Source organism: Dasypus novemcinctus, chromosome 18 (assembly GCF_030445035.2).
Source record: "Dasypus novemcinctus isolate mDasNov1 chromosome 18, mDasNov1.1.hap2, whole genome shotgun sequence".
NCBI lineage: Eukaryota > Metazoa > Chordata > Mammalia > Cingulata > Dasypodidae > Dasypus > Dasypus novemcinctus.
Genome location: NC_080690.1, coordinates 32,428,260 through 32,455,371, shown reverse-complemented (window position 1 = coordinate 32,455,371; position 27,112 = coordinate 32,428,260). Strand labels below are relative to the sequence as shown.

At 36.6% G+C, this 27,112-nt stretch overlaps 2 protein-coding genes and 2 non-coding genes across 8 annotated transcripts in view; 1 reads left to right on the top strand and 3 right to left on the bottom strand.

Moving 5' to 3' along the window:
* Nucleotides 1–5,732, top strand: part of SETD6 (SET domain containing 6, protein lysine methyltransferase) — a 39,112-nt gene extending 33,380 nt beyond the window's left edge. The window contains exons 9-10 of one of the 2 annotated variants that reach the window (XM_058279911.2): nucleotides 3,152–3,255; nucleotides 5,650–5,732. In XM_058279911.2, coding sequence (XP_058135894.1) covers nucleotides 3,152–3,211 — 60 coding nt within the window. In that variant the 3' untranslated portion in view covers nucleotides 3,212–3,255; nucleotides 5,650–5,732. Of the gene's footprint in view, nucleotides 1–3,151; nucleotides 3,835–5,649 lie in introns of those variants that run through there. The other variant, XM_058279910.2, reaches the window with a different exon arrangement.
* Nucleotides 1–27,112, bottom strand: part of CNOT1 (CCR4-NOT transcription complex subunit 1) — a 135,957-nt gene that overhangs the window by 28,932 nt on the left and 79,913 nt on the right. For 2 of the 4 annotated variants that reach the window (XM_058279908.1, XM_058279906.2), the window contains exons 17-27: nucleotides 12,830–12,980; nucleotides 11,434–11,635; nucleotides 9,777–9,905; nucleotides 8,714–8,838; nucleotides 8,173–8,459; nucleotides 7,486–7,564; nucleotides 5,081–5,311; nucleotides 3,588–3,728; nucleotides 2,240–2,419; nucleotides 329–445; nucleotides 138–248 (exon numbers count right to left, since the gene is read on the bottom strand). In XM_058279908.1, coding sequence (XP_058135891.1) covers nucleotides 138–248; nucleotides 329–445; nucleotides 2,240–2,419; nucleotides 3,588–3,728; nucleotides 5,081–5,311; nucleotides 7,486–7,564; nucleotides 8,173–8,459; nucleotides 8,714–8,838; nucleotides 9,777–9,905; nucleotides 11,434–11,635; nucleotides 12,830–12,980 — 1,753 coding nt within the window. The remainder of the gene's footprint in view (nucleotides 1–137; nucleotides 249–328; nucleotides 446–2,239; nucleotides 2,420–3,587; nucleotides 3,729–5,080; nucleotides 5,312–7,485; nucleotides 7,565–8,172; nucleotides 8,460–8,713; nucleotides 8,839–9,776; nucleotides 9,906–11,433; nucleotides 11,636–12,829; nucleotides 12,981–27,112) is intronic. The other 2 variants (XM_058279909.2, XM_058279907.2) reach the window with 1 other exon arrangement.
* Nucleotides 1,312–1,450, bottom strand: LOC111761767 (small nucleolar RNA SNORA46). Its single transcript, XR_002795031.1, has one exon. It is a non-coding gene; the product is annotated as a small nucleolar RNA SNORA46 (small nucleolar RNA).
* Nucleotides 12,398–12,532, bottom strand: LOC111761768 (small nucleolar RNA SNORA50). Its single transcript, XR_002795032.1, has one exon. It is a non-coding gene; the product is annotated as a small nucleolar RNA SNORA50 (small nucleolar RNA).

Below are 27,112 nucleotides of genomic sequence, written 5' to 3'. Positions count from 1 at the left end.
CAAGTTCCATGGAGGAAAAGGGAATAACTGAACAAGGTCTGTGTTCGTAAGAACTAAGGATATAAACTCATGACCTTGTACTGAAACAAACCAACTCTTGCAAATTAGCCATCAATAAAGTATTAAAATCTACTCACCACACTACGAATACTAGACTCTAAGACTTTGGCAACAAAGGGCACTACATAGAGCAATTCTTGCTGTCCTTTAACATACGCCTCTAGCAGCAAAGACTTTACATCCAAGTCCTAGAAAAAAAGTCAAGACTTTTAGACATAATTAGACATAACATTCTCAAATTTTACATGAACTTTTAGCCAAAACTCACAGTGTGTAAGATGGGTTTATTTTTAGCTAGTGTAATCATTCCTAGCCAATGTCCCAAGTTCTTCAGCAAAGAACGATCTGAGAAATTGGCTGCAGCTTTATCAGAGGTCAGGAGCACCTAAAATAGTGAAGGATTAAAAGTATGAGAATGTGCTTATAAAAGAAAATTCTCAACTAAAAGTTTGAGAATTCCATTATCCTACTTTAAAGATAAAAGCATGCTACCCAACAAATCATCAGTTCTGAGAGATCATGCCCTAAAAGTATATTATTCAACAGTAACATCATTTTTAAAAGGTCTATGTTGGTTACCCAAAAATAACACCTTTTATCTTTAAAAAGTTTTTACATTTAGTTTTTGAAATAGGTAATACAAAGACATGGCATAAAATTCAAAAAACTAAACATAAGTTAAAAGTGTCAGGTATTTTACAATGGACAGGTATTAGACTATGAAAACTTTAGCTAAGTTTGACGAAGACACCTAAATTAAAATCTATTAAAGACAAAATTCAATTCAAACTACAACTATGCTTCTAAGTCTTTCAAGGAAGCAGGAATATAGAAGAATGTAACCAAAGCCACCTCTTACAATCTTATGCATTATCCTGGTCATTAAACATCTCTAGAGAAAATTAAGACAACAGGTATAATATTGCCTACATACTTCTTTTCATACTTCAAGAAAACCCAATCTATTTTATTAAAAGAATTTGCTTTACATTATTTCTCATAATTCTCCACTTCTTGCTTTCCTAAGGGGGGACATAACTATCAAAGGAGAGTGCTTTGGTGCATACACACACACAAACACACACACGCATGCACAGAAACATCCATCTGCTGTGTAACACCTCTTATTTATGGCTATATTTAAATTTTTTGTTTAAAAAGGATCTTGAAATTTTGCTCCAGAGTACCTGGAAAATTTCATGTATCCAAATCATCCTTGGTATCAAATCAGATAATAAAAGCTGAATATAGTTGTGTTCCTTAACTCCAAAGAGCAACAGCAGAATGGCACATAGTCAGCTGTGCAATGGAAAGAGCCAAGGAATTCTTTTGCACTACAGCGTAACCAAGAATGGGGAAAATTCCCATCCATAGGTTTAAATATAGTGCTGGCTTCCAGCCAATGTCCCAAGTTCCTCAGGAAAGAACTGTCACAACCTTATGATGGTTCACACTGTTTTCTCTAAAAGTTATTCCTCCTAAGAAATAAGTCACAGTTTGGAGATTAAAATACTTGAATTTTATGGATCAGGCTCATAGAAACAGTATGACCTTAAAATAAACTGTTCAGAATCCTAGACAATAGCAATTCTAAAAATAGGTCTAGAGTCTAGGGATATCTGACACTTGAGTACTAGAAGACCCAATTGAAAACATAACCTGCAACATTGTAATAAAGTTATCAACAACCTAAATATCAAATATAATATATTCACAGTGGGTTTCTATAAATCTACTTAAAAAAATAGAGGGACTAGAGTTAAGAGAATATACAAGCAATAATCAGAAGGGCAAAAAGCAAGTTAAAAAGACACAGAGGTAATACTATACATGTATTTTTAGAATATGCAAAGTAATACTATTGCATATGAAAAATGGGTGGTAAAGGTATAAAACCATACATGGAATGATGAAAAGAGTAATTATTTTTGTTATTTTCAAAATAAAGGATATGTCTATAAGATTAAATTCATTAAACTTAGTTCTATATTTGAAAAAACCTAGTACATATACATATACGGAAAAACAACACATAAGGAAAAATAGCAAGATACAGGCAAAACAACATTACAGAAAACAAAATATGGGGAAAAACAGACCCCTAAACCCCCAAATCTACGTATATTACCAAATATTTCCACATTCAAAGAGAAAGGAAACACAAGAACCAACAACTTACTTTAATGTTTCTGTAAGTTTCATTCAGAACCATCTTATTAAATTCAGGATTCTTCAGTGTGTCAAGAAAATTTGAATACAGGCTGTGAAAGTTTGGCTCAATACTGACTCTTTTCATCACCAGATATTGTGAAACCCAAGGCATAAATTCTTCTTTCACAGTTTCCTTTAGTTCTTCAACCTAAGTCAATCAATAGGATGTGAAGAGTATAGAATTACAATATAATAAAATAAGGTTGTTTCTGGGAATCATATTATACATGTAGACTCCTTGCAAAATTAGCTAAAGCACTAAACTATGTCTTTCAACCACATAAGATATCAGATGTTTTGAAATACAGTATGTTCGATTCTGTGGTAGGTATAGTCAATCATCTTTTCAAACTGTGGATGACAAAGACTTAAACATCTACAGCCACTGTCAGCTAAAAAATTAGAAAACATGTAGTCTCCTACCCTTATCTTACTGAATCCTCCTTAAGAACAAAGGAAAGTTATTAATCTATAATCTGTCAGTTACAGACTGAATAGAATTTTTTCTAAATTTCCACCTGTAGGAATCATCTGTAAGTCAAAGTTCTCTTCCCAAAACGGGTAGTAGTAAAGGGGTCAATTTGTGTAAGTTTTCCTCCAATGAAGCATGTTGGAATTGTGAAAGATGGTATCTGCATTTCACTTGTTTAAGCTAATTTTACTGGCTAAAATTGGTATTTCCAAGTATTGCCTTAGCATTTAATCTTAGAAGGCAAGTGCTGCCTTTTTTTTTTTTTAGATACCAAGGGCTGGAGATTGAACACAGGACCTCATACATGGGAAGCCTGTGCTCAACCCCTGAGCCACATCTGCTTCCCTAAGTTGGTTTTTTAGTTTGTTTTGCTTATTGACTGTTTTTGTTTTGTTTTTTTTTTTTCAGGAAGCACTGGGAACCAAACCCAGGACCTCCCATGCAGGAGGGGGACACTCAACCACTTGAGCCACATCTGCTCCCATGCATCACTCTTTATGTCTTTTCACAAGGTCCATCTTGGTTTTTAAGACACCTACTGCTCTGAATGTTCTCTAGGAAGAAATGAGTTACAACTAAAAGTGCAGATCAAACCTTCCACTGCCATGAGATGATGAAGTTTCTTTCTCTAACTCACTCAAAACAATACATTTTAAATGCATGCTATTTATAACCTACAAAAACCACAACCAATGTTTACTGTCCACATTCCCTTCAGTTTGACTTTACTCCTTCTATTTTGAAAGTATTACAAAGAGGACAGACTTCCAAAAATAAATCTTCATAACCCATTAGGGAAAAGAGAGCATTTGTAGTGATTTAGGAACTATTATATCATGCTCACCTTTTGTGTCATATTTGACTGTGAGAGATTGTTGAAGATGAAAGCAATTTTTTCTTGGATATTTTCTGGGGGCTCCACAATTCTCTCAGTTTGATCTGTGGCCACAAGTAATGTATCTATATTTGTAGTATTAATAGATGGCTAAAAAAATAACGAAGTACATAAAGCAAACCAGTTGAAATGCTTGACAAATCCCCAAACAAAATGTATACAAATTCCTTTAGTATTAAAAAAAACTCACATGGTATGACTGTGCATTGGAAGTACTGGGCAAGACTGTTTTGAACTATTAATAGTGACTGTCTCTGGGAAATATGGGAGATGGAGATACAAAGGAAGAAATACTGATAGGCATATATTATGCTAATAAAATTAAAATACACACTCACTAGTGGATATATTACAAAATAAAAAATCAGGAGGTCATTCCAGAGGTTATGCTTATGCACATCTCAGGAGGATCCCACTGACTGCCACAGTAAACAGCACAGCGGTGCTCCTGAGGGGTTTTAGAGACACCTAGACAGTATAGGCTGGGCAAACAATCTCAGGAATTCAGCACCCTGTCACTAGGCCTTACTTTGAAATATATGCTCCCCAATTTAACAGTTAGACTCATTTAAAATTTCCCTACATATTGCTCTTCTGCCTTTTCATTTGAACCTATAATTAGCACTATACTTGTTAAATATATGTCCCAGAAACTAAAATCTTCGGTCTGTTCACAAGCCAATTGAACCCCGAATCTCAGCATAGGTTGTAACACCTACTTTCCAGTTCACTGGACTCACCCAGGACAACTAACAAAAGGATGATGAGGGACAACACCCATGGCAAAAAAAGAGAGTATCTACAACCACAAGCGATACAGTTCTATCCATCTGCCCCATGGATCTAAGCCCCCTCTACATCAGAAACAGAGTGAGCATCACCATTCCATAATTCTCAAGATAGAGGAATGAACAAATATAAGAGGAGAATGCAACCATGGACTAACATAGACCTATTATTTCTAGTAATGGAAGAACCTGTACCATTGATACAAAGCAGTAGCCACCAGATGTTCTGAAGGGAGGGAGAGGGGGAAAAAAACAATCTAACACGGGACATTGTGGGGACATTGGAATTTTCCTGCATGAAACTGCAGTGATGGGTACAGGCCATTATACATTTTGTCAAAACCTATAAAATTGTGCAGTGCAAAGTATAAAAACTTTAAAGTAAACTATAGACCATAGTAGCAATGCTTCAATATGTGTTCACCACCAATTGTAACAAATGTGCCACACTAATGAAAGACGTTGTTAATGGGGAAAAGTGTGGGAGGGGTAGGGGGTGGGGTAAATGGGAACTCTCCTATATTTTCAATGTAACATTATATAATCTAAAGCTTCTTTCAAAATAAAATTCAAATAAAATAAAATACAACAACAAAACACACACACACAAAACAAAAAAAGCAAGTCCTAGAAAAGGAAAAAAGGCCTACTTACTGGCACATCTTTCTTAAAGCTGACTCCGGTTGGCCTGGTGACTGTAACCGTTTTAGCAACAGTGGTGGTTGTTGAGGTGGTTACCATAGTGCTAACCTGACCAGCAAGAGGAGCTTTAGCTGGAACCTGGGCCTGAGCCTGGGCCTGAGCCAGTGCAATACTTCCAGGGGTTGTGATAGAGCCCTGCATTTTCACAGGAGGATCTCTAGACTGCTGTCCATATTCGATATACTATAGGGATAGGGAAGGGGAAACACATTAAAAGAGTTCTTAACCAGAAATTCAAAGATATGAATTAAACTCTCCCTTTTGAGAGCATAAAAATAGTTTTCATCTCTTCATCTTTTGGTTCCTCTCCCTCACTCCTTGAACCATCCTGGTACAAATACATTAAGTGTATATCACAGACTTCTTAGGAAAAAAAATATTGGTACATTGTAGTATCTATAAAAGAACTAGTTGAGCAAAGCAACTTCCAAAAAAAGCAGGCCCAAATATCTGCATATAAATTTCTTTAAACCCCTTAATAAATGAGAACTTTAAAATTCTTTTTCTTTTTTTTTTTTTAGGTACTGGGGCCAAGTACTAAAGCCGGGATCTTGTTAAGTGGGAATCTGGTACTCAACCACTGAGACACATGGGCTCCCCTGAGCTTTTTTTTTCATCTGTTTGCTTGTTGTTTTTAAGAGGCACCAGGGACGGAACCCTGAGGCCCTGTACATGGGAAGCAGGCACTCAACCTTTGAGCTACATTCGCTCCCCAGAACTGTAAAATTCTTAAAAATACAAATAATAAACCGAATTTTAGGGGCACAGGTGAGAAACCAAGGCCTCAAGACATTGCAGTGTGAGTTTAAGCTAAATAAAGCTATTATTACCAAAAACAAACAAAACCACTATACATACCCAAGTCATATTCTAGGGTAAATTAACAATGATACAGGGTGCTCCTAGGGCAGATTCCCAAACACCCACCATCCCCCCAAACTCATAGACCAATAAGCCTCCCTCCTCACTCTCATGTGCCAAAATTATAAGGAATTACATAGGGTTCCTGAAGCTATTTCAATAGTCCTTACCTAGCAAAATAAAATAATCTTCCACATATGATAAATTCATAAAAGACAGGACATTTTAAAATAGTAAAGACAATCTCTGAAGAAAGTATAGCCCTTAAATTGACTAAGTATAGAAAGATAAACAATGATCTCTTTCCTTTTCTTGGCTCCCTTGCTACAATGGGTATTGGGGACCACGGTTTTGTTTTGTTTTTTTGTGATCACCCGCCATGACATCTCTTGCTTTCTGGTCTTCTAAGCTCTTTATTTCCAGCTCTGAATTTCAAGTACTCTTCTTTGGAACATTTGATTCTGTTAAGACTGTGGCCTCCCATTCTAGTTTTTCAAATCTATGCTTTGTTGTATAGTTTTCAGTACTGTTGGTTTTGGCATATTCCCCTCAAGCCCCCTCACTGAATGAATACACTCCTTTCCACTCTATAGTCTCCTAGGTTAAGTATCACAATAAATGCCATTCCTACTTACCCAGCAGGATGAGGTAGAAAACAACTGATTAAATTTTAAGAGAAATTCAAGTAGGTTCAAATTCTGGTCTTTGAGTCCTTAAAATATGACCTTATAAAATATGTCTGCTCTGTGTAAATATTTTTTGTATTTATTTAAATAAAATATGGCTAGTAAAGATTAAGCAGCTTTCTTGTTCTCTTTTAAGGGGATTTTGACCACAGGCAAGACAAATGTCTGAATAATGTTTACCAATCAGTCTAAAATCTATCACTATGACAACAGGTCTCAAATTTCAAGAACAATAATAATCACCCAAAGAGATGGAAAAAATGTAGATTCCCTAGGTCCATTCCCTGAAGGAACTGCCGTTTTAGCTCCTTCAAAGGAATCTAAGAAGGTGTAAGGGAGCTGTACTATTACGGAACAATCTAAGTCTTAAGGTATATAATAGCTTTGAATTGTATTAGTATTTAAGGCAACGGAACAATTATACTGATTATACCCAGATTCCCACTCCAAATTCTTTTTAGAATAAGGAAGGGTTTAGATGAATACAAGCATAAAGATTCCCTTAGTAACAGTAAAGACAGCTATTCTTAAACATAATTAATTTTAAAATGATTTCTTTTAATAATCATGAAAAGAAATGTCTATTAAATCAAAGAAAACCGATCCAAAAAGTTTATTCAAGAATGAAAACTTCTTTAACGCTGTACTGCTCTTCTATATAAACTGACCAATAAGTAATAAGTATCTGAATCATTAAGAAATCTTAATGACATAATACTAAGATAAACACTCAAAAACATTAGTAATCTTTCCATTAGAGAAACCCTCAAACTACTAGACAGGATTTTTAAAAATACTGAAGGCACTTACCTCCTGTAAATGATGTGGAAATTGCATAAAGTGATTGATAGAGGCCAAGTGCTGACAATACTGGGGATAGTCCTTCAATCTGCCAACAAAACCATTCATTCACAATTTTACATAAGAGCAGAAGCAGCACTATTAACAAAAACTTTCTTCCATATGCTAGTCAAGGCCATTTCCCCCACATTCTACTTACCAAACACCTTATTTGAAGAGAATGCCAAAAGAAAAACACAGTAATAGAGGGGACAATACTTAAAAACTGTAGTCCATTATATTAGAAAACATTGCTTTTGCTTAAAATTAGATTTCAAGGTCTCATTAAAACTGCTATGCAGAAACAACTCTAAATATTCATCAAGAGATGAATGGACCAATAGTTTGTAGCTAATTCATACAATGAACTACTACCCAGTAAATAACTACTGAACATGCAGTAACATGGATATCTCAAAAGTATCATGGTAAGTGAAAGTAGTCAGACTCAAAAGGCTACATATGATTCCATTCATATGACCCTCAGGAAAAAGTAAATCTACAGGGACAAATCAGATCCATGACTGCCAGGGATTGGGGGCAGAGAAAAGGGATTGACAAAGGGAACAGGAAAACTCCTTGGGGGTGATAGAAATATACAGAATCTTGATTGTGGTGGTAGTAACACAACCATGAATCTGTCAAAATTCTACTCACCTATTTTTAAATCTATCTAGTGCAGCAATTCCGAAATAATACATTTTGGATCCAAAAGGTTTGCGTAAAGCTTCAAGAACATACCGCAGGGCCAGACCTAGTGCCATGTAAGTAACCAGTCCTTTTTCAATTATCCCACCAAATAGGCAGGCTGTTATATGTAGCTCTTTATCTGGGTACTGGGGGAAAAAACGATATTCTTCAAACAAGTTCCTCAACATACAGTTAAATACTTCTCGTTCCCTCTTTATAGTAGAGTCTTTAAACCTCTGAAGCATTTCTAATACCTGAAAAAAGCAAGAACAAAACAAAACACACATAAACTATTAGAGTAAGAGTCTTCCTCAAAGTTAATAGAAAACTTGTTTGAACAAAGATTTAATAATCCGTGCTTCCTGAATGACTTCAATTTGAGACAATTGTAAGGTTTTAAGAAATTCAAAGACAGCAAAAATGCTTTGAGCTGAATTTCTAAAAACCTAAAAAATAAATTTGCAATTTGCCTAAACCATGAATAAATAACATCACCCTAGTCACTCACCTCATCAACAGACATGGTTGGATGTGGTGGGTGATTATATATTCGCTGGAAATAGCTGTTTGCTTCATCATCAATCTCTTTACTAAAGTGCTGATTTGCCTCTGGCCACACCTGAGACAAGTCCGCTGTTGGAAACAGAAAAGTACCCAGTAGGCATTTAAAGCCCTTTGTACACTCCCTCATAAAACACACAGAAAACCAGAAACCAATATAATTTATCTTTAGGGGAAAAAAACACAAAAATTGAAGAAAGTATTAAATGTTCAAGTTTCAACATGAAAATGCTCTGGGCTAGACAGAAAAGATTTTTAGCATTAATTGCCTTACATATTTTTTTCATCAGAACTTAATTACTATGGAAGTTCACTAGTCTCAAACTCAATGCACTTACCCTTAATACAGCCTCATTAAAGTTAATGTTTTTTGTACTTTATAATAAAAATAACATTTAACATAATAAGAATTATTAGTACATGTGCATGACAGACCAATATAAACACAAAGCATGCTACAAAACATAACATTCAGACAAGGCTTTCACACTAACATTTTCAAACTGGTATACTTTCAAACCTGTATCATGAATAGTTAGTCCCAAAGGCAAGAAGGTAATTTTTAAGTCAAATAATTATACCTACAAATTTATAAATATGACGTCTCTGACTTTGGGATAAAGAAATTACTTTGGAATAACAGAGACAGAACTTTAAAAATCAGTTTTAAGTTATATCATATTTATTACATGGTAAAACCTTAAAATAAATTAAAACATAATTATCTACTTTATCAACTACCAGGCTGAAACAGAATTCTCAATTTCTCCTGTCAGCTCCTGACATAACACAACAAAAATCCCAAACACCACCACAAAAAGGTTTGGTTTAAGTTCAAGTTTTATATATGTATATTTAAATCACTGAAAAGTATTATTTTCTCCTCAAAGTATCTCCTTCTTACTTTATGATGATCATAATCTAGGGACAACAAACAAAGGACACACAATCAAAAAAAATTTTAGGTGCATCAATCACACTTCACAATCACAGACAACACTACCACTTACAAGGTTTCATCTTACTCTGCTGGAATGTAGGCTGGTTCAGTCCAGAGGTGCCCAGTTTCCTCTGTACAAAAGGGTCGTTATTCACTGCAGGGAGTCCAAGAGCTCCAGATCCTAAACCAGTCAGGCTGCCTGTGCCAAGACCACTTGTTAGAACGAAGGCAGCCAAAAGACTTATCATTACTTATATAATTAATTTTATTCACATCTCAGATATAAATTCTAATTTTAAAGTCAGGGTCTTTGTTAACTCCATTAATGTCTATTTGATTTTATAAAGAATCTAAACTAGTAGGAGTAAAAAATGGAAAATGCCAATATTTCTTAGTTTACAGTTGTTTTATTATTGTATATTTTTGCTGTTATTAATATGCAAAATTGTTAAGGTGTAAATTCTTTAAGTACACACCACTATATTGCAAGGTAGTCAAAAATAAGAGAGGCTGACCTCCTCCTTTCAATGACTAAAACTGGTTCAATGCTTCTATCTTGTCATGAGCGAGGACTTTATTCCCCTCAACTCTAGCAAACAGAATCTTACTATGGAAGGTCTTAATAAGGACAGTAACTCTGACTTAAATTAATTAACCATCAAGGCTAGGTACACACAGCAGCAGTGTTAAGCAGGTCATGACAACATTTCAGTCCTTCGGTTTCAGGACCTAGCTTAATACTCTATTGATTTTTTTACAGATGGCTAAGGTAAGTGATTACAAGCACCAAAATGTAACCTTTACTTCGGTGTAAAGTTAAAAGTCAAAATATCTGAAAAGATTTAAAAAGTTCTAGGAATTTACTATCATTTTCAAAGTAGGTGAAGGGCAATGAGGCAGAACACAGGCCTGAATCTGATACGTGTGGTATTTTCTGCCTTTATTACACTAATCTTAAATAATTCATAAAGCTGTTAGTTCTTGATCCAAGCCCTTTAAAATATGAGATTAAGATACTTGTTCCTCTTTATATTATCATCTAGTGACTCAGGAACCTTACTTTAAAAAGCCAATTTTTAAACTATCAATATCCTAATTCTTTATTCCAGTTAGACTGAACTAAAAGTAACAGTTGTATATTTTTCTCTTACCAACTTTGTATGTTGAAAGAGCTTTTGCAAGCATACACTATTTTATTTTTTTAATTAAATTTAATTTTTTTATTTTAAAGATTTATTTCATTTATTCCTCTCCCCTTTCCCCCTGCTGCCTGCTCTGTCTATTCACTGTGTGCTCCTCTGCGTCCACCTGCACCTTGCAGCACTGGGACACCACGTCTCCCCTCTGCCTCATCATCTTGCTGTGTCAGCTCTCCGCATGCGCAGCGCCGTTCCTGGGTGGGCTGCACTTTTTCCATGCAGGGCAGCTCTCCCTGCAGGGCACACCCCCTGCATGTGGGAGACCCCCACGTGGGGACACCCCTGCATGGCATGGCACTCCTGGTGCATGGCAGCAGTACTGTGCATGGGCCAGCCCACCACGTGGGTCAGGAGGCCCTGGGGATCGAACCCTGGACACTTCATACAGTAGACGGATGCTCTATCAGTTGAGCCACATGTGCTTCCCCACTATTTAATTTAAGCAGTTATCTTTATCACAATGGCTCTGAAGGCCTTATTATACAATAAGGCACAAGGAAAATTACAGAACTCCATCCCCACACTTACCTGGAAGCTGTGATGAAAGTCCTCCAATACCACTGAATGCAGTTGTCTGATTTGGGGTAGAAAGTGGTGGAAATGCTTTTGCTGGTGATTGGGGGGTACTGAAGGCAGAACCCAAATTTGGAGGAAAACCCTGCATACTCTGGGTATGGGGGGCAGCTGAACCACCTATATTGAGAGATGCCATTCCAGCAAGGGGGTCAATCTAAAGAAAAGCATTATAAAAATATATTAAACATATGTAAGCAAAGGCAGACGACACAGGTAAAGCAATCTTTTGCAACAGCAATTTATAAGCAAATTGCAACACCTGACACAACTGTGATACTTACATCATATTACACTGACTATGCCAGTAACTGTTCTTACTGTCATAATCAGAAGAGGTTTAAAGACTCATTCAGCCCCTGACAAAGTACTAGAGAGCCATAAAATGAAGGCTATAAAACTTGCAAGAAAATACACTGGATAAACTGCCCTGCAGCTGGAGTAGTACTAAACATCTAGTTAAGTGAAAAAGGGCAATTATTACATTAGGTCCTTGCAGTTTTCTAGTCCCTTTTTAAAGCAAAAAGAATCTCTCAAGTTATGTAATATTCAACACAATAAAAACATTAGGAATCAGAAATAAATTTTCCAGTCCAAAAAACCAAAATGATCAAAATGTGAGAACTTTGGGGACTGGGTTCTAATTAAACAAACAAAACCAGTGTATGTCAGTCACCAAGAGACTTTGTAAAAAACGTATTTACCAAGTGATATCTTTCTAAACTTTTTAGTTTATGGCACTGCTTCACACCTTCCTGGCGAGAGAAAATAAACCAAATGCCTTTTATAAAGTGGCCACTGAAGAACTACCTAGTGCCTCTTTCTTAAGTCGTAATCTATCATTCAACGTAGCTGAAAATAGGAGTATGTTATGTTGCTCCCAGAAAGAAGGGGGTGGGGTCAATGTGAGGAGTATCTTAAATGCACCTCATTTTTAAAACTGCAGTTCAGCTGAGAGCTGAGGAGCCCCAGTTATAACAAGTCCTTATGCTCTAGTACTGTTGCTTGGCTGAGAAGCTACAAACAAGACATATTAGATTCAAAGGCAGTGCTTACAGCTTGAGTCTAAGTAATTCTTAGTTTAAAAAGAAACCCTATTTACCTAATATAGTTGTTTTCTAATTTGGCTCTCATAATCATTTTCTATTTAATAATTAGAATCTATTCTTAACTACAATGGCTATTTATGGATGACCTTTGAAATGTAAGTGGGTACTATTCATGCAGTTATCTAGGATGTAATAAACCAGACAGTTTTTCCTTTTGAGAGATTACTAATGATGATTAAGAAGTTTAGTCTATTCCAAGACTATGAACAAAAGCAAATGTATCAACTGTAGTTTTAATTTACCTGAACAGGAGAAATGGCATCTAAGCTACTAGCACTAGGAGGGCGTCCTTTTGGCATAACCCCAGGTGGCGGTTGTCTGGCCTTGTTCATAACATTACTACAATTGGCTACCATGGTGAGGATGGTTTCCGATAACTCCTGAGAAACACTCCTAAAAAGAGAAAAGCAAAAAATCTCACTTTCTTTTCCCCAAAATACATATAACATCTGATTTTCTTATAAGGAAACTTCCTGGAACATATGCCTAATTTCTGTGGTATCTCTCTCCCCTGTGTGTCTGTCATTCACCACTAGGATTTTCTGAGTCCATTAGCTACAGATTTCGCGACAGAATCCAATTTACATTTCTGAACTAAAGCTTGTGTACAGTACAGTCAATACATTTCAAAATATTTCAAGAAACATCCTGTATTCTTGCCTACATTCTCAAAAATTATGCCTAATCTGAGACAAGTTAAAGTAAACATATATAGCAATGTTTACTCCAATTCAGTATATCACAGTCAAGGACAATGCACTCATTAAATACAGTTAAAAGTTCTAAACACTGTCATGAACAAGATTCAGCAGACCCATAAAAACGCTGTTACCTTCTAATATAAACTTCAAATATGATAAATGTTTATCTTATAGAAAAACCCATCTTCCTACCTTAGGGTGTTACTACTACCTCATGAAACTATGGGAACCCTTGCATTCACAAACTCTACAAGAACTGATACTGTGTAAAGTTTCTCCCTATTACTTTTGGCATTAAAAAGTGAAAGCAGTCATTTGACAAAAATGTTCTTTCACATTTTTGGAAAAAGAACAACACACACACAAAAACAAAACAGATGAGGGTATTCACAGTACTAAATAAAAGTCTACATTAGAATACTATGGCAAAATTTAAGAAAAATTTTACTTGTAAGAATGGTTCATGCATGGACTACAATTCAAGGAACAATGAGTTGTTTTAAATCCACTGAAAGAAAGAAAGAAAAATATTAACAGACCACAGAGAAGAAAAATATTAAGAGACCAAGGAAAACGAGAGATATCTACTCCTAAACGTATGGACCTACTTATTTTACCACTAGCGTTCAAAAGATGCTCAAGAGAAGTAAAGGGTGCTTCAAATAACAGGACTCTTGCCCACCTCTCAAGCTTCACTAAAAAATAGGCCTAGGTTAAAATCACCCACACCCCTTCGATTAAAACTTCTCTGATACAGCTCACCTTTCACATTGGCATATCCTCTATAAGCAAGGCTATGGGAAATAGGCATCCATACTACTAGTGGTTATACCAAATATTCCCATTTTGCAATACCTAACAAAATTACATAGGCATTTATTCCTTTTTTTTTCCTTTGTGTTATTTTTCATTTACCCTTTAAAACTAGCAATTCCAATGTCTAGTGATCCCAAATAATGGCAAAGATGATGGATGCAAAACACTATTCACTGGAATGCTATTTGTGATTTAAAAAAAAAAGTCATAACAATCCAAATATTCACTAACAGGAGACTGATTGAATATTCATGGAACACCCATATAATGGAATACTGTACAAGCTCTCTAATGCTGTGGAATATGCTCTAGAATATGGTGAAATGAAAAAAGCAAGGTGCAAAACAGTATAATATATGCAAATATACGTTTGCATTTTTAAATGCAAAGATAACCCCCCCAAAAATAATGAAAATGGTTACCTATAGGAGGGGAGAACAAGGTGGACGTGACAGAGGTGGAAGGAAGACTTCTCTGAGTGTACTTTGTTTTAGAGCTTTGACTTTGAAACCATGTCTATGTTTTACCAATCATAAAAAAACAAACAAGCAAAAACATTAAATTAAAAAAGAAATCATTCCAAATCCTATGCAAAGGGTTAATGGAATAATAGGCTACCACTAGTAGATAACTGCATTATAATGAATGGAATCCAAAATACTTGACTGTAAGACACACCATTATTTTATAATTATACAAGAAAAATTTTTTGCAAATTTTAAATGTAAGATGTTACCATAGAAACACAGTATCGAAAAGGTAGGCATCTTAGACTTGATAATACAGTAAATTAAAATATTATTCCTTATTAAATTCAATTAACTTATTTTTGATACAATTTCAATCTTTAAAGAATAGTACAAGGTACTCCCATAAACATTTTATTCACCAATTGTTCACACATTCTGCCACATTTGTTTAATCATTCTTTCTGTAATTTTTCCCAAGGCACTTAAGTTTGAAAACTTCATTCATCTTTTATCTCTAAATACTTCAGTATATATTTGCTAAGAACAAATAACCAAGGACAACTACAAAGATCCGGAAGTTTAATGCTGATAAAATAAACAGGTCATATTCAAAGATATCAACTGTCCCCATAATGTCCTTACCATCTAGTTGTCCCACCCTGATCAGGATCCACTCCATTACAGAAGTATAACAAAGTTATGATTCTCTAGCTTCTTTAATCTAGAAGAATTTTTTAGCCTGTCATTACCTGGATGTTTTTGCACTACATGTCCAGTATGTTTCCTCATGGTTAGATTCAGCTTAGGCATTTTGGGTAGAACTACAACTTAATTTACTTTTTGTGTTTCTACTAAGTGCTTCTTTCTATCAGGAGGCACAAAAATGGCACCAGCAATAACTCTGATTACTACATTAATGTGGTATTTGCCAGGCTTCGCTGCTGTAAAGTTACTATTTTTCCCTTTGTAATTATTATGTAATTTTGTGGTAAGATACTCTGGAACTATGTAATTATCTTGTTCCTCAAACACTGATCCACTAGTTTTAGCATCCACTGAGACTGTAACTCTTGTCATAATGATTTTTGTATTTTGGGAGCACATGTAACTCACTGGATGAGCCCTGCCTCCCATGTATGAAGTCCTAGGTTCAACTCCCCCATTAACTACTTAAAAAGAAAAATTTCTATATTTTTTTTAGGTGAAGTGCTTTCCTTTTTCTGGCATTGAGTTATTTTTATCAGTATAGGCCACAAATGCATTGTTTTATTAAATCCTTCAAGGAAAAAGGTACTGCTAGTATGCCAATTAGAAATTGGAACCTACAAATTGGGTGGTTAAACTGCCTCCTTAAACATACATGCAACAAAACATGTTATCCATTTTAGGATGCACTCAGTTATTCAAGAGTATATCTATCAAGTAACTGGAGAAGAAATTGCTTTTTTTGTTTTATTTAGAACATGGTACCAAGTTACTCTTCTCAGAAATTATCAACACCAAGCAACGGTGGTATGTGGACACTGCTGGTGTTTGAATCCCTAGTTATTATACTTTTATCAGGCTTCTTTTGTAGATGTTCCTATTCACTGTGACAGTATTTATTTACCGGCACAAGCATCCATTTTGTCTTTTTATATAGATGTGCATAATTGGTCACACTTTTAAATACATATTTCACCCATTTTATTAGATATCTTTCTCCTTTAAATATTCTATATTACAGACAGTGTGATTTATTTACTTTATACAATCCATAATTTAGCTTTGAAAATAGTTAAGGGTATACATACCACAAAGAACAATTTTAGTGTTAAAAAAGTCAAATTTATCCTTATTTTCATTTATGACTGTTACTTTGTGTTTGCTCCAAGACCTATTTGGGCACCCCAAGGTTAAAAAGATATTTCCTGTGGTTTCCTCTAAAAGCCTTATTTTTCTAGATTTTACATTCAGTTCTACAATCCGTCTCAAATTGTTTTTGTATAAAAAGTGAAACAGGACTAAAGATTGTTTTATTCCGTATAAATACCAAACCTTTCTAGCACCATATTAAAAAATAGTAACAATTTTCAAAAGTACTCCTTTCCTCTCTTGAATTACCTTGACGCTTTGGTCAAAAGTCAATCATAGGACAACCAGGAAGATGGTGGTGGAGAAATGAGCCCCTAAAGTCAGCTCCTGCTATAGGGCAGTTAGTAAACACCCAAAGCTATCTGAAGCACCCGTTTGGGGACTCCAGGAGACCAGAACAGCATCCTTCAACATACTGGAAGGAGAACACTGCCCATCTGCAGAGAAGATTTGTAAGAACACTCCACACCATGGAGGCTGGTACCCATCCTCCACTGGAGGCACAAGCTGCCTCGGGAGCTATTCTGTAGCTGGAATTGGAAACTCCACTTCCCAAAAACAGTGGAGGAAGAGACAGTTGGGCATCAACTTCAGCTACTGATTAGTACATTTGGTGAGCTAAAGTATAATCCTAAATATAGATGAAGTCTGAACCTGTCCAAGTGAGAAAGAGGCCGGTAGATGCCATTTTAACTCCATGCCTGGCACAAGGGGAAGCGGGGCAGACTGAAAACAAGTGCTGGTAGGAACTGGCTTTTTTCCATCCAGGTCAGCTTGCAGATCTAGCATAAGTCTCAGCTCCATCTCTGGCAGAGAGGAAGCTGGGGGAACCTGTGCCAGCCTCTCCGTAAAATTACAGGCCACGCCAGAGGCCAGTGGTCATCCTACTTTGGCAATGCAAGCTCCCAGGAGCTACTCTGTGGCTGTAATTGGAAGCTCCATTTCCCAAAAATGGGAGGAAGAGATGGTGGGCCACAGATTTCAGGAACTGATTAGTAAATTCAGCTGGCTAAAGTATAACCCTAAGAACAGCTAAAGTCTGAACCTGTCCAAGTTGGAAAGAGACTGGAAGCCGTCATTTTGACTCTGCCCCCAGCATGAGGGCAAGCTGTGCTGAACAAAAACCAGTGACAGTAGGGACCTGCACCAGCCTATCCAAACAAATGCAGTTACATTTGGCTGGCACAGACTGAATAATCGAAAGCCTACCAGGGCAAGTGCGGTCATCTTGGACCCACACTGTATAGACTGCTGCCCGCACCTGCAACTCCATTCCTGCCCCAGGCAGGGGAGAAAGGGGTGTGAAGCTTCATTAGTCTCTCTGTTCAACTAAAGTGTAGGACTGCATAACTTAGATTATTCTACACAGCTGTGAATCTGTCCCTACCCCTGGCAAAGGAGAAAGTTGTGAGAAGCTTCATCAGTCCCTGAGGCAATGAGGGCAGCTTAAGCCTCCATAGCTTATAGCACCAACTACATCCTTGGCTCCTACTGCACAACCACAAAGGGAAAAAAGGCAGGAAGCCCTAAAGAGAAAAACTGCACCTAGAATAGATACTCAAATAAGCCAGATGCCAAGACACCAACAAAAAAGTACAATCCATACAGGGAATAGGAAGATACGGCCCAGTAAAAGGAAGACGATAAACCTCCAGATGACATAAAGGAGTTGAGACAACTATTCATAGATGTTCAAACAAATCTCCTTAATAAATTCAATGAGATGGCTAAAGAAATTAAGGATATTAAGAAGATACTGGTATGGACCACAATGTAAGCACAGATGTCACCTTGTTTGAAAGCTACTGTCTCAGAGTCTGTACATCAGTTTAAGTAAATATGATATGAATAAGTTATAAGAATATCGGTGTGGAAGGGAAAAGGTTTTATGGTGGATGTGTGGGAGTACTGTATATTGTATATATGAATTACTGTGATCTAAGGCTCTTGTGAAGAGAAGCTCAATAATTAGGAAAAAAGAAAAGAAAAAGATAGGATGTAGAATTTTTCCAAATCAATATGTATTCTATATCTAACCTTTAAACCCATCGCTATATTCCATTTTACTAGTAAGGGATCCTGACATTATATTGGGCTTCACTTTTCAGGAAGTTTTGGATCACAGAGTGGTTCAACAATGGCAGCGGAGGAATACTGGTATGGGATGTTATTGACAGGCGATATATGGTTGACAGGGAGTTATACAGAGCATATGTCCAGGGTGCATGGTAATGTTTGGATATACTCATAGTGGCAACAATTAAAAACAACAGCTGGGGGGGTACTGGGTTCCTGGCCAGGGGTGCTCTGTCGTGGTCCCTAGGGGAGCAGCAGCAGTCCCCCAGGTGCAACGTTAAGGACGAGGAAGGAATGAGGGTCCAACAGTGAGCCCCTGATACTAATGACTATGCTTGTGAGCCTATACACCTGAAATAAGAACAAGGTCTAGAGCAGCACTGTGCCTGGGAGTTTCCTCCTGACAGCCTTCATGTTACTCAAATGTGGCCAGTCTCGAAGCCAAACTCAGCATGGGACATGACACCCGGGGATGAGCCTCCCTGGCACCGAGGGATCACTACCAAGTACTAGCTGATGATGCAACTAGAAAATGACCTTGAATTAAAGGTTCAACGTGGACCAGCAGAATATCCCTGTCTACGTATAATAACAGGAGTTTAAAATCCTGTTTGACCTAATGTAAGGAGGAAATGGAAAGGAGAAATGAGTTTATATGGCTATGAGTCTCTAAAAAAGAGTCTGAAGGTTGTCAGAAGGATTGCCCTTATGCACACCTGAGCAGAGTCTCAGAGACAGATAAAGTAGATACAACCACAGGTATTGGTTCTTTTGAGGGATAAAGAGACCCAGAGGTTCTACGGTCATGGCAGATGGGGTTCACTGCCATGTCAGCTGGCCCTTCTTTGGAGCTGATGTTTCTGCGTGATGGAGCTGGACACAGATGGGATCTCTTTTCACAAGACTTTTCATGCTACTCTCCTGGAATTGTAGTTGGTGCTGGGGTTTAAGATATATCTAGGGGATTTGAATCTCTGGACTGACAATATGATAGCCAGGCCCTGAGCCTCAACAGACTTCAGCTTCTACACTCTTATTTATTGGATTTACCCCACTCAGCTAACATGGAGTTGAAGACTGTCAACCACCACACCATGGAGCCTAGAGTGCCTACAACTGAAAGCAGGAGGATTGCATCCAGTATCCATGTGGAATCTAAACCCCCACTTGACATAGATGTGCAATGGACACAACCAATCCAAGGTCCACAGAGAAAATGTGGCACTGATGTGGGAAAAGTGGCCATGGTGGCTGCTGGGTGCGGGGAATGGGAGGAAGAGATGAGATGTGGAGGCGTTTTCAGAACTTGCAGTTGTCCTGGGTGGTGCTTCAGGGACAATTACCGGACATTGTAGATCCTCCCAGTGCCCACTGGATGGAACGTGGGAAGAGTACAGGCTATGATGTGGACCATTGCCCATGAGGTGCAGCAATGCCCAGAGATGTACTTACCAAATGCAATGGATGTGTCATGATGATGGGAGAGAGTGTTACTGTGGGGGGAGTGGTGGGGTGGGGGCGATGGGGTTGAATGGGACCTCATATTTTTTTAATGTAATATTTTTAAAAAATGAATTAAAAAATTGAAAAAAAAAAAGAAGATACTGGATGAACACAAAGAAGAATTTCAAAGTGTACACAGAAAAATAGCAGGTATTATGGAAAAGGTGCAATAAATGAAATAAAAAATACACTGGAAACATAATAGCAGATTTGAGGAGGCAGAAGAAAGAATCGGTGAGTTTGAAGAAATGGCCTTGGAAAGTGAACGTACAAAAGAACAGATGAATGAAAGAATGGAAAAAATTGAACAAGGTCTCAAGGAACTGAAGAACAGCAAGAGACAAGCAAACATACATGTCCTGGGTGTCCCAGAAGGAAGAGACAGGAAGAAGGGCAGAAGGCATATCTGAAGAAATAATGGCAGAAAATTTCCCAACCCTATTGAATGACATAGATATCCATGTCCAAGAAGCACAATGTACTCCTATCCGAAAAAACCCGAATAGACCAACTCAGAGACTTACTAATCAGAATGTCAAATGTCAAAGACAAAGAGAGAATTCTGAGAACAGCAAGAGAGAAGCAATGCATAACACGTAAGGGATATCCAATAAGATTAAGTGCTGATTTCTTATCAGAACCCATGTAGGCAAGAAGACAGTGGTATGATATATTTAAGATACTACAAGAGTAAAACTTCCAGCCAAGAATCTTGTCTGGCAAGACTGTCTTCAAAAATGAGGGCAAGCGTAGAATATTCACAGATAAACAGAAACAAAAAATTTCTAACCAAGAGACTGAATTTTCAGAAAATACTAAAGGGTGTTGTAGAGTCTGAAAAGGAAAGGGGAGAGAGGTCTGGAAGAGAGTCTAGAAATGAAATTCTATCAATAAAAGTACAAGTGTCAAAAGAATGGTGAAAATAAAATATGACAGATAAAACCCAAATATTCAGGAATAAACTTAACCAATGACGTTAAAGCACTTGTACTCAGAAAATGACAACTCAATGTTAAAAGAAATTTTAAAAAAGGCCTAAATAATTGGAAGAACATTCCATGCTCACGGATTGGAAGAGTAAATATCATTAAGATGGCAATTCGACTCAAACTGATACACAGATTCAATGCAATCCTGATAAAAATTCCACCAGCATTTTAAAAATAAATTGAAAACACGATTTTCAAATTTATTTGGAGGGTAAGGGGTCCTGAATAGCCAGAAATATCTTAAAAAGGAAAAGCAAAATTGGAGAACTCTCATCTCCAGACTTTAAATCATATTACCTAGCTACAGTGGGAAAAACAGCATAGTGCTGGCATAAAGACAGACACAAAGATCAATGGAAACAAACGGATGGTCCAAAAACAGACCCTCACATCCATGGTCAAATGATTTTTCACAAGACTGTCAAACCTACCCATCTTGGGCAGAACAGTCTATTCAACAAATGGTGCTAAGAGAACTGGATATCCATAGCCAAAAGGAAGAAAAAGGACCCCTATCTCACATCTTATCCAAAAATTAACTCAAAATGGATCAAAAACCTAAATATAAAAGCAAGAACCATAAAGCTTCTAGAAGAAAATGTAGGAAAATATCTTCATGACCTGGTGGTAGTTGGTAGATTCTTAAAGGAGATAAGAGGACTGAGATGGACTACTGATGTTTAATGTAAGTAGAAGTGTTAATTAGCTTTACTGTCAAGGTATGGTCATGTATAGAGTTAATGGTAACACATAGTGAGTAATGGCTAATTTATAAATGGGGTTGTGGCTGAAAAATGGTAGTCTAGGGATGTAAATACCAACTGACAGAATGCTAGAGAATAATCTAGGAAATGAATAGCATAGTAAACAGAGGTGATGAGAATTGTGGCTGATGGTACAAATGTAAGAGTGTCCTTTGTAAGCTAGAGCAAGTGTACATCACTATTGCAGGGTGGTGGGAATGTGGAATAGCATGGGGAAAATACAACTGGCGTGACCTATGGACTGTGGTTAGCAGTAATAATGTAATATTCTTGTTCTATGCCAAAGATGTACTGTGTCGATAATGAGGCAGTGTGGAAAGTGTGTGCCAAAGGTACACTATGGACATGGTAACAATCAGATATTATCTTATAATCTGTAACAAATGTTCCACCACAGTGTGGTATGTTGATAGAAGGGTGTTGTTTGAGAATTCTGCACATGTGCAGGATTGGTTTGTTTACAACTTCTGTCATAAAAATTAAAAAAAATAATAATGGTGGGTTGGGGGGTAAATACACCAAATGTAAGATAAGGATTATAATTAGTAGCATGATTTTGACAATATTCTTTCATAATTTCTAACAAACGTCTCAAGACAATGCAAGGTGTTGGTGGAGGATTGATGTATGGGTCCCCAATATGATGTTATGCATGTGTGCTTTATATATAAGGTTACAACTTTTACTATACCTTAACGTTTATGTGTGTTCACATATAAATGATATAAAAATGATAGGGTTGGTAGGGGAAAAATATTTAGTAGCAATATTTCGACAATGCTCTTTCATCATTAAAAATGTTTAACAACAATGCAAAATTTTAGTGGTAGGATGAGATATGAAAGTCCTGTATGTTATATATGTTTGTTTTGTAAGTTCACAACTATTACTATACACCTATTGCTTATGTATGTTTATGTATGAGTGATATACTTTTTTAAAAAAAGTTTTTTTTAAGTTTAAAAAAAAAAGTCAACTATATGTGGCACAAGCAGTTGGGTGCCCACCTACCACATGGGAGGTCCCAGATTCGGTTCCTGATGCCTCCTAAGAAACAAGGAAGACGAACAGACATAGCAAGTGCAAACAACAAGGGGGAAGGGAGAAATAAATAGTAAAAATAAAATAAATCTTAAAAAACAAAAAAGGAAAGAAAAAAGAACAATGATTCTTTAAGTCCATAATTCCTACTACTTTAGACAGACAAGTCAATCACAATAACCCAACCTAGAACCCCTGGATCATGTAGGTCTAGACGTAACCCAAACCCAGTACATTTTATTGTTGTTCTTGTTCTTGTTCAAGTACTGTTGGTCAGGGTTTTCTGTCGTGTGCAAATGAAAGCAACTTGACGAACCATATGAACTGAATTTAGCGTGTCACAGATTAAGAACCTCTATCATGGGGTTGTAAAAGAAAAGCTAAAAGACTCTAAGATTAATTTACTGAGTTATGTATGAGAGCCAAATTTCTCACATTAAAATAAAAAGCAGGGAACAGATGTAGCTGAAGTGGTTAAGCACCTGCTTCCCAAGTACAAGGTCCCTGGTTCGATTCCTGGTACCTCTTAAAAACAAAAGAAAAAACCATCTCTCATTGGGGAGCAGATACACCTCCGTGGTTGAGCACCTGCTTCCATGTACGAGGTCCTGAGTTCAATCCCCAGTACCTCACTATTCACAATTGCTACAACCTAAATGTTCATCAACTGCTAAATGGATAAATAAAATGTGATCCACCTATACAACGGAAAACCATAAAAATGAACGAAGTTCTGATACACACACCAACACAGGTGAAATTTGAAGACTCCATGTTGAGAGAAATAAGCCAAGCACAAAAGGATTTACATGAAATGTCCAGAAAAGGCAACTCTATAGGAGACAGAAATTTGATTAGTGGTGTCAGAGGCTGAAGGGACAGTGGAGTGATTCCTAATGGATTTCTGTTTGGGGTGACAAAAATGTTCCAAAATTAGAAGATGGTGATGGCTACAAAACTCTTTAAATACACTAAAAATCACTGAATTGTACACTTTAAATGGGTGAATTTTATGGTATATGAATTATACTGCAATATAGGTGCTGAAAAAAAACTGATGGTTTGGAATGACGGGAAAGTCTTTGGAATGGATAGTGGTCAGGGTAGCCCACATTGTGAAAGTGATGAATCCTATGGACAGTGTGCTTGGGAGGGATGGTGATGGGAGAGGTTATGTTGTATACATGTTTCAACAACTAAAAAAATAAAAGGAACTAAAGAGAAAATGACAGTTAGATGTAGTCCATGATTTTGGATGGGATCTAATAATGGAGGTGAAAAGCCCCAAAAGGGTATTACTGGGATACAGGAAAAAGTTGGAATATAGGCTACATCAATGTTAAAGTTCCAGAACTTGATTAATGCACTTAAGGTGGTTACATAAGTGAATATCCTTGTTCTTAGGAACCGTGCATGGCAACATTCAGTATTCAAGAAGCATGATAGATACAACCTATACTCAGACGTTCAGAAAATGGATGGATGGGTGGGTGGGTGGATGGATGGATGGATGGATGGATGGATGGAAAACCAATGATGATACAGCAAATGTGGCAAAATGTTGAAATTGCTGGATCTGGGTATCTTAGAGGGCTGGGGATGTGTTGGAGTTCTCTGGATGGGCTCTGTACTATCATCACAACTGTCCCTCAAGTTTGAAACTTCTAAATTAACAATTTATTTTTAAAAATTGAAAGAAAAAAAAAGAGAAAGAACAGACATATGTGAATGAGATTATAGTTAATATATTCGACTTGGCTCCTCTATCCTCTCAGTACCCAACACAGATTTTCAGACAAACAAGAAATATGGAGAATATTTATAGTTCTTTAAGGCAGCACAGAGATACATTTAAGGGTTTTTTTATATTAAAAGTATGTGTTGAGGGAACAGATGTGACTAAACTGGTTGAGCTCCTGCCTCCCACATGGGAGGACAGGGGTTTGGTTCCTGATGCCTCCTGAAAAAACAAGCAAACAAGAACAACAACAAAAACAAGCAAAACAAATGAGAAAACCAACTCAGGGAAGCTGATGTGGCTCAGAGGTTGAGCACCGGCTTTCCACATACAAGAAACCAGGTTCAATCTCCAGTCCCTGGTACCTCCAAAAAAAAAATTTGTTTTTATTAAAAAAAAAAAAAAAAGATGTGAAAAGCAAAACTTTTAAAACAAAATATAATCTTTATTTATGACTTTAGCATATGGAAGGTGATCTGAAGAAACCAAAACAATTTACTAAACTAGGAAAAAAAAAGGCTAAATTGTGCTTCAAGTATTTGTGCTCAAGAGACCACAGAATTAGTAGAAAGACAAGTTGCAGAGCATAAGGTACTGACATGTAAGATTCCTATCCAGAATATACAAATCCCTACAAATAAAGGGACCTTAAAGAAGAATCAGAAGTGAAAAATAAAGAAGAAATATAAATAGAAAATATTTTTAAAAAAAATACCTGACCCATAAATCAAGAAAATGATTAGGCTAACTGTAAAATGTGCCTAATACATGTAGAATTTTTAATTAAGTTAATTGTAAATGTGTGGAAATCAACAGTGTTGATGGTAACACATTACAGTGAATATAACTTAACACTGCTGAGTAATAAATGTGATTGCAAAAAAATAATAATGAAAAAAGTAAATAAATGTGATTGCCACTGAAATGGGCAGTCTAGGAATATAAATGTCAACTGATAGAAAGCTACAGAATAATCTCAGGACCTTAATATAGTGAATCTATTGGTGGATGAAAATTGTGGTGAATAGTACTCAAGAATGTTCTTCTGGGAAACGGATGTGGCTCAACCAACTGGGCTCCAGTTTACCCAGGGTTCGACGCCCAGGGCCTCCTGGTGAGGGCGAGCTGGGCCATTTGGCGAGCTGGCCCATGCGGAGTCCCAGCCGCGTGGGAATGTGGCCCACATGGGAAAACCACCCCAACTCAGGAATGCTGGCCAATGCAGAGAGCAGCGTAGCAAGATGACACAACAAGAGACACAGAGGAAAGAAAAGAAGACAGCATAGCAGAACAAGGAGATGAGGTGGCACAAGAGAGTAATCACCTCTCTCCCATTCCAGAAGGTCCCAAGATCAGCTCCCAGAGACACCTAATGGGAATACAAGCAGAACAGAACACACGGTGAATGGACAGAGAAGGCAGACAATGGGGGAATAGGAGGAGGAAAAAAAAAAAAGAATGTTCTTCTATAAGGCAGAACAAATATACGTCACTATTACAAGATGTTAAGAATATGGTGATACATGGGGAAAATACAACAAATGTAATTTATGGATTATAATATACAGCAATATTGTAATATTTCTGCATCAAGCACAGACGTTGAACATACTGGACAAAGACTTTAATACAGATGATTTAAATATGATCAAATAACTAAAGGAAAACATATGCAAAGAGCAAAAGGAAGGTATGAAAACAATGTTTCAGGAATCAGATACATCAATAAAGAAGAGATAGAGATGATGGTGATGGTTGCACAACATTGTGAATGCAATTAAAGCCCCTAGAACAGTACAAATAAAAATGGCTAAAATGGAAAATTTTATGTATTATATAGGTACATGTAACCACAATAACATTTTTTAAGAAAAGCAATTGTCTTATACAATTTCAATAAACAATACAAAAATGAAATCAAGATAACAATTCCATTTACAATAGGTAGCAATAAATTTAAGAAGTGCAATACTTACACACTGAAAACTACAAAACATTGTTGATAGAAATTAAAGACTAAAATAAACAGAAAGGTATTCCATGTTTATGAATCAAAAGACTTGTTAAAATGGCAATACTCCACTCATTATTTACAAATTTAACATATTCCCTAACAGCTGATTTCTTCAAAGAAATTGACAAGCTAAATCTAAAATTCATAAGGAGATCCAAGAGAGACAGAATAGTGAGAAAAAGAATCTTGGAAAAGAACAAAGTTACTTACTTATGTCAAAACTTACAACAAAATTATACTAATCAAGATGGCATGGAAATAACATAAAGGTAAGACATACACATCAATGGAATAGACTCGAGTCCAGAAATAAACCCAAAGATTTATGGATAGTTGTCTTTCAAGAAGATAATGTGAAGAGAAAGAAGAATCTTTTCAACAAATCACATTGGAACAACAGGATTCTTCACATGCAAAAGAATGAATCTGGACCCCTATTTCAAATCATTCCCAAAAATTAACTTAAAATGGATCTAATATATGTATATATTTTAACAGGACAGTATTTGAGTTTAAACCACTGGTTTCTCTTAAGCTGCTGTCACTTATTATTCAGCAA